Genomic DNA, 6,204 nt, shown 5'->3' with positions numbered 1-6,204 from the left:
ATGACTTGCGTAAGCTTCAAGTTTTTCCTGTGGATGCGAGGGAGGAAGCTGAATACACTAAGCCATACAAACATCAAGAAGAATGAGTTTGTAACAAAAATTCAGGATTTCGCGTATCTTTATGATCCAAACAATGAGACAACAACAGGTATCAATACTTGTGTTAAAAATCTTTAAAAAATGTAAGTTCTTACGTGATATCAAGAAATGATAATAGTGAATGCGGCCTTCATTTTTTCTTTTTGAAATTTCTATTTGCTTCAGCCATAATGAATTTGTTTATGATACATGCCTTTGACTCAATATTTTCTATCTCCTCTTTAATGTAATGTAGAACATTTCAGGCCAATCGAACTGTCTAATTTTGTTAGATTTCTACTCCGCGGAATGCTGATCATTCGTTTACAATTATCAGCAAGAAGTGGGAGGATCCTATCTCTTTTTAAAAGTATATCAGCTTGCAAAAATGAAGCATCACAGTGTCGATGGGATACTTCTGTTGAATGTTGAACCTGAAAAGATGGATGAGCCAAAGGGATACTTCTATTGAATGCTGAACCTGAAACCATTGTTCGTTGTGGTGACTTTTTTTTAGTGCTCCAAATTACTGCTAGCAATGTGGGAATATGGCTGCGATTCTGAAAATTGGGGAGAATATGGATCAGAATGTGGTCCCTATGTTTGAGCATAATGGAATTTCGGGTAATCATTTAAATCATTTTCATTTATATACATGCATACTGATACACATTTATACTGTCTTTTGCATTAATTTCTCATCTGTGTTAAAATGCACCTCCAATTTGTGATATTTCAATGACCATGGGCATGAATGAATTTTATAATTATATATATTTTAACAGTTCCTTCTTGTCTTTAACCTTGTGCAGTGAAAGTATTTCAAGGTATTATGATTGAATTAAACTTCTATTTTTTAGCCTATCTTTCTATGATATCCACGGCTTATTGAGTGATTATGTGGCTGACATTAACCCATGGTATCTCTTCTTAGTACATTCTTTGCTCATATTATTTTATTTAAATTGATCAATCTTTGCCATTGCAGGTTGTGTGGAACAACAATAAGTGGTTGACGCAGTCACATGTTGATGATGAAATAGCTCGTGCGACCATAGAGACGTGGATGCAATGATGGAACTACACATTCACATTTTCCCAATGATGATGGTTAGTTTTATCTTTGATATTTATCCATCCTGAAAGGGAGACTCCATCGGTAGGCCCAGTAGATTTTGATAATCTGTTGACATTTGATTGATTACAAAATTGCAGCCTGCTACTCGTACTCGCTAATCAAATGGTAGTACTATAGATGCAACAGTTCATCAATTCATTAACCAACATTTTATATTTTATTAACCTAATTTGTTTAACTACTAAAAGTCATTGTTTATGCACTGTTCACGAGCATTGTTTAAAATAATATATTTTTTATTTTAAAAAAATATTGTTCACCGTATAAATATTGTAAAGAGTATAATACGATGTAAGTATTGATGTCAAATTTGGATGACAACATATAGCATTGTTGATAAAGTAATGCAAACGGATGATGGTGATAAATTGATTGTATAAAACTTTTTACACTGACAGTACATAATAGTTAATCTCTTTTATCTATAGACAAAATTGTAATAATCATTAAAATTTTACGTACAGAATTCTGTGAAATATTATCATGGACACAATTCTGAGTTTGAATTTTAGTAACGAACATTTCATATTGAAATGTTATCTTATCACAGTTCTACCGTAATTAGAGGTAACAAAATGGGGTTTGCCTCGGGGTTTGCCTCGTTAAGCATGTCCGTTTTATTAACGCTTTAGTGCAGAGCGGTCCAAGTGTATAAACCTTAACCTTCGAATATATCTACCCTACTCTGTCCTATTTTTTCTTTAGATTTTAACACGGACATTAACATAATTTTGTATACTTTAACTTAAAAGATATAATATTCTATGTCCACCATGCCCCCTCATATTTTTTTTTCGGACTTTTTCGAGAGGTCTAAACTATTAACATAATTTTGTATACTTCTACCATGCCCCCTCTTATTTTTTTTCGACTTTTGCTTTTAACGAAGTTTTAACCCGGCAGTTTTTCAAGTTGAACATGTTTTATTTTAAAAGAAAACTAGGTGCGTAATCCATATTAATGATGATACATTCATATAACTACAAAATGATTATTAAATCATGTGACTATAATTGTAACAATCAAAGACAACTCGTAAATGAATTTGGCCTCTCCTACATCAATGGATATTATACCCCATCTAAATTTCAATTCAACTTGACTTTTGGCAAAAACAGATGCAAAAGTAATTCTTAAATAATTTGAAACTGATTCTTGATCAACTCAAACATAAATCAATTTTATTAAACACAATTCTGCTAAATCAATTTTGTCAAAATCAATAATTTTCAGCCAATCATTAGAGAAAAAATGATGTTGCGTAGTATTTTATTCATCTGGTTTTGGAATATTCCAAATTACGGGCCAAAAGCACTGGGACGAAAAGTGCAATAAGGAAAGGGGCATGTACCAGTACCACACACATAATTTATAATTTCTATTTCTAAAGGATGACAAATAAAATCTAGAAATAACCAACACCTCTCTTGGATTTAAGAATAAAACCAAATATCTTATCATACCTGCATTGTAGTGACTGAATAAAAATCAATTAGGACATCAGAATCAAATTTTTTATCAATAAGAATAATCATAAGATATATTTCAAAATCTTAAAAACACAGAAATTCAAGTGACAGTAACTTATCCTGCCATCCAATAAATCATGCTTTCAATTTCAACTTTCCAACCAAAATTTAAAAGAGTTTGGGATATAGAATCCCCCGAGTAAATTTATTAAACAAAATTTGCTGCAAGCAATTAGTCTAAACTCTCGGAACATAAATGATTTTCATCGCCATCTAAAAACAATAAATTTCAACTTAAGACACTAAATAAATTAAGCACCACCAGATCCATATTTCTTGCCGAAAACAATAACCTGCAACTTGTCGTAACCAGCAAGCACACCAGCACCAGCCACGGCACGGAGGATGTTAGCACCAGCTCCCTTGAACAACGACTTGGCTCCCTCGTTCTTGAGGATCTGTTGGAACGCGTCCAAAGAACTCTTGTACTTGACAGCTTCTCCTGATGTCATCATCATTCTTCTCCTAACTGTGTCAATTGGGTATGAGGCTAGACCGGCACCATTGGTGATGAGCCACCCAAGTCCAAAACTGGCGAAAAAGCTATCCTGTAATGTCATAAACAATGTAAAAAACTTTCAGCAAATGATTGAATAAAATTGATATCACTTTATAATGAGGCAACCAACAAGTACTGACCTGCAATTTTCCAGTCAGAAGAACTGGTTTGAGGGAATCGTACATTCCGAAGTAGAGACCACGGTACACAATGATTCCAACACAGGAGATGTTGAAACCACGGTAAAGTCCAGCAACTCCATCGGTTGCGAGGGTCTTCTTGTAGACATCGACAAGACCGTTGAATTGTCTTTCTCCACCCTTTTTAGCTGCCTTGGCATCATTGGCGAGACGGGTACGGGCATAGTCGAGTGAGTAGACAAACAAGAGGGATGAAGCACCAGCAGCACCTCCGGATGCCAAGTTACCAGCAAACCACTTCCAGTAACCATCTCTGTCCTTCTTGAAGTTGAAAAGCCTCTTGAAGTAATCTTTGAATGCAAAGTTCAATGCCTGGTAGAATTTAAATAGCATATGTATCAACATCAACACACTGATAAGCAAATAAGTTGAAATTAAGTAATAATCAGTAACTGAAAATGACTTTACCTGAGTGGGGAAATAACGAATGACATTGGCGGTGTTTCCTCTCCATAGAGCAACCAAACCCTCCTCGGCGGTTGTTCTTTTGAAACAATCACCAATGCCCTTGTATGGCTCAGAAAGCCTGCCAGTCTTGATCATCTCGTCCTGGTTTTGGATCAAAAGCTTAACACGCTCGATGGGAGCAGCAGCAGTTTTGGAAACTGCAGCTGAAACACCACCCATGAGAAAGTCAATAAGAAAATGGCTCTTTTCTGCTGGAGCAGCAACAAACATAGGAGAAGCATTGCTTGAAACTGCTGATAAATCAACAGTTGTTCTGCATGCAGGCGCCAATGCAGCATTTGAGTAATTCCCGTAGGAGTATTTTTGGAACATGGCAGGTTGACGGAAGCTTCCACCATAACCAGATGAGACACCACCAGATCGGCGGTGGATCTGGCCAGTGACCTTCTCCATGATTGTAGGGTGTTGATCAACCATGGTGGCTTTCCTGAAAAATGTAGTAAACCAATGTCAAATTAGGTTTCATAAATACTAATTAAAAGAAACAGAACAACACCAATCAGTCTCCAATTTAACATGCAAACAAAAATCAGAAAGCAACCATAGTAAAAAACAACACTCAATTTGTATGATTTTCAAGTCGACGAATTCATCAATGACAACATCATCAATAAAAATAACCCAGATAAACTAAACAAAAAAAATTCAGTAGAATTCTACTAAACTGTAACTAGGAAAATCCACTAAATCTAAATCAGAAAATGAAAAACAAATAAATAACACCACCACCAGATACCCATAAATTTAACAGACAAGTATAGTCCAACTAGTAAACATGTTATTGAAGCCATGCAAACTCAAAAAACAACAAAAAAAAATTCGATACAGAATTGTGTAAATTGACCAGTAAAACAAGAACCACAGTTTCAAAGACAAATCACATGGGGAAATCAGAGACAGATAAATGACAGGTGAGATCTAACCAAAATCTCACAAATTCATTTCCAGCCATTAAAAATTAAAAAAAAATATATAAAAAAAAAACAGATCTAATTATACAAATCGAAATTCCCCTGAAAAATATTATTTTAAAAACAGATCATCAAATTCTAAAACCCAAAAGAAGATCAATTTTCAATCACAGAACCAATCTGGATCAGATCAGTTCAGATCCGAAAAAAGAACAACAGAATTTCACAGATCTATTACATCTGAGGGTTTAACAAGTATAGAGCAATGCAACTATCACAGGCAAAATCAACACCACTAAAAAAAACTATAAATCCAACATTTAAGAACAGTAAACACCAAAACCATTACAGATTCAAAATCGAAAAAATAATTACAATTAAATCAAATCAACCTTATCATCCATGCAACCAGAAATTCAACAAAAGAATTCAGATCTGAAAACCAAAGTACAGAAAATTGGTGAAGTGATGAAGTTTACCTTTCACGTAGGGTTTTAGCGAAAGGATGAGAGAACGAGAGAGACAGGAAGAGAGGTTTGTGTGGAGGCGTGCGTAGTTTGAACGGAGCAAAATTCGACCTCTTTATATATGCGACTTCAGTGGGTTAGTGGGGTACACTTTACACGTGGCGTGTTAGGATTCATAAAGATTGGATTCATAGATGCGAGCATCACCGTCCAATATATGGTAGCTCTAGGAAGGTTCCAAAGGGGATGCATGCTTGAATTGAGAGGACACCGTTGATTATTTGATGGCTGATAAAGAAAAATTACAAATATATTAATATATTTGTAGTTTTATTTCGACTTTTTTTTATTGATGAGGTAATTTTTTAAGATATAAATATGAAATAGTTATGCAAACGTAGTTAGACATGGCAACGAGGCGGATGGGAATCGTTATTGTTTTTTAAATTTAAATTTAAATCTCTAAATAATTATTGTTCTACATCTCAAATTTAAATAGAATTAAAGAATTAAAACTCTGACCAAATATATCAGAGTTGAATTTAGTTATCCTACTCCGTCATCATTTATTTAATTAAATCAATTTTTTAATAGAAATATTTTTTTTCAAAATTAAATTACATTTTAAATAATAAAATAAAATAATTACAAAAAATTTCATATATATATATATTAAATAATAAATATAAATCAAAATATTAATGAAATAAATGGAATAGGGTTCGGAGACGGGTTCGAAATAGATACCAGTGTCCTCAATAACTGACATGTCTCCATATTGTATAATCGAAAAAAAATTAAACTTAGTCAAAATGAGTTTTTCCCGTTAACTTCAAGTAAGGTTCAGATGGTCTTCTGCAGTACGGGTTTTGTTTTCATGACTAGATGTATGTATCTGTTTATTCAAAATCTAA

At 33.8% G+C, this 6,204-nt stretch overlaps 1 protein-coding gene across 1 annotated transcript; it reads right to left on the bottom strand.

Annotated features, from left to right (window-relative positions):
• Window positions 1-2,784: 2,784 nt before the first annotated feature.
• Window positions 2,785-5,460, bottom strand: LOC131662686 (ADP,ATP carrier protein 1, mitochondrial-like). The gene is made up of 4 exons (XM_058932534.1): window positions 5,303-5,460; window positions 3,853-4,339; window positions 3,385-3,756; window positions 2,785-3,293 (listed from the first exon to the last, which is right to left on the bottom strand). The coding sequence occupies exons 2-4, from the start codon at window positions 4,327-4,329 to the stop codon at window positions 2,997-2,999; spliced, it is 1,146 nt and encodes a 381-aa protein (XP_058788517.1). The 5' UTR covers window positions 4,330-4,339; window positions 5,303-5,460; the 3' UTR covers window positions 2,785-2,996.
• Between the last annotated feature and the right edge of the window lie 744 nt (window positions 5,461-6,204).

The sequence above is a fragment of the Vicia villosa genome, linkage group LG3, assembly GCF_029867415.1.
Source record: "Vicia villosa cultivar HV-30 ecotype Madison, WI linkage group LG3, Vvil1.0, whole genome shotgun sequence".
NCBI lineage: Eukaryota > Viridiplantae > Streptophyta > Magnoliopsida > Fabales > Fabaceae > Vicia > Vicia villosa.
This window is presented reverse-complemented; position numbering and strand designations above follow the sequence as displayed.

What these genes read in the sequence shown, in the direction of transcription:
- LOC131662686 (XM_058932534.1), bottom strand. Translation starts at nt 4,329, where the DNA reads ATGGTTGATCAACACCCTACAATCATGGAGAAGGTCACTGGCCAGATC. An exon ending in TTCGTTATTTCCCCACTCAG is followed by an intron (nt 3,757 to 3,852) that starts GTAAAGTCATTT and finishes AAATTCTACCAG; the next exon opens with GCATTGAACTTTGCATTCAA. An exon ending in TTCTGACTGGAAAATTGCAG is followed by an intron (nt 3,294 to 3,384) that starts GTCAGTACTTGT and finishes ATGACATTACAG; the next exon opens with GATAGCTTTTTCGCCAGTTT.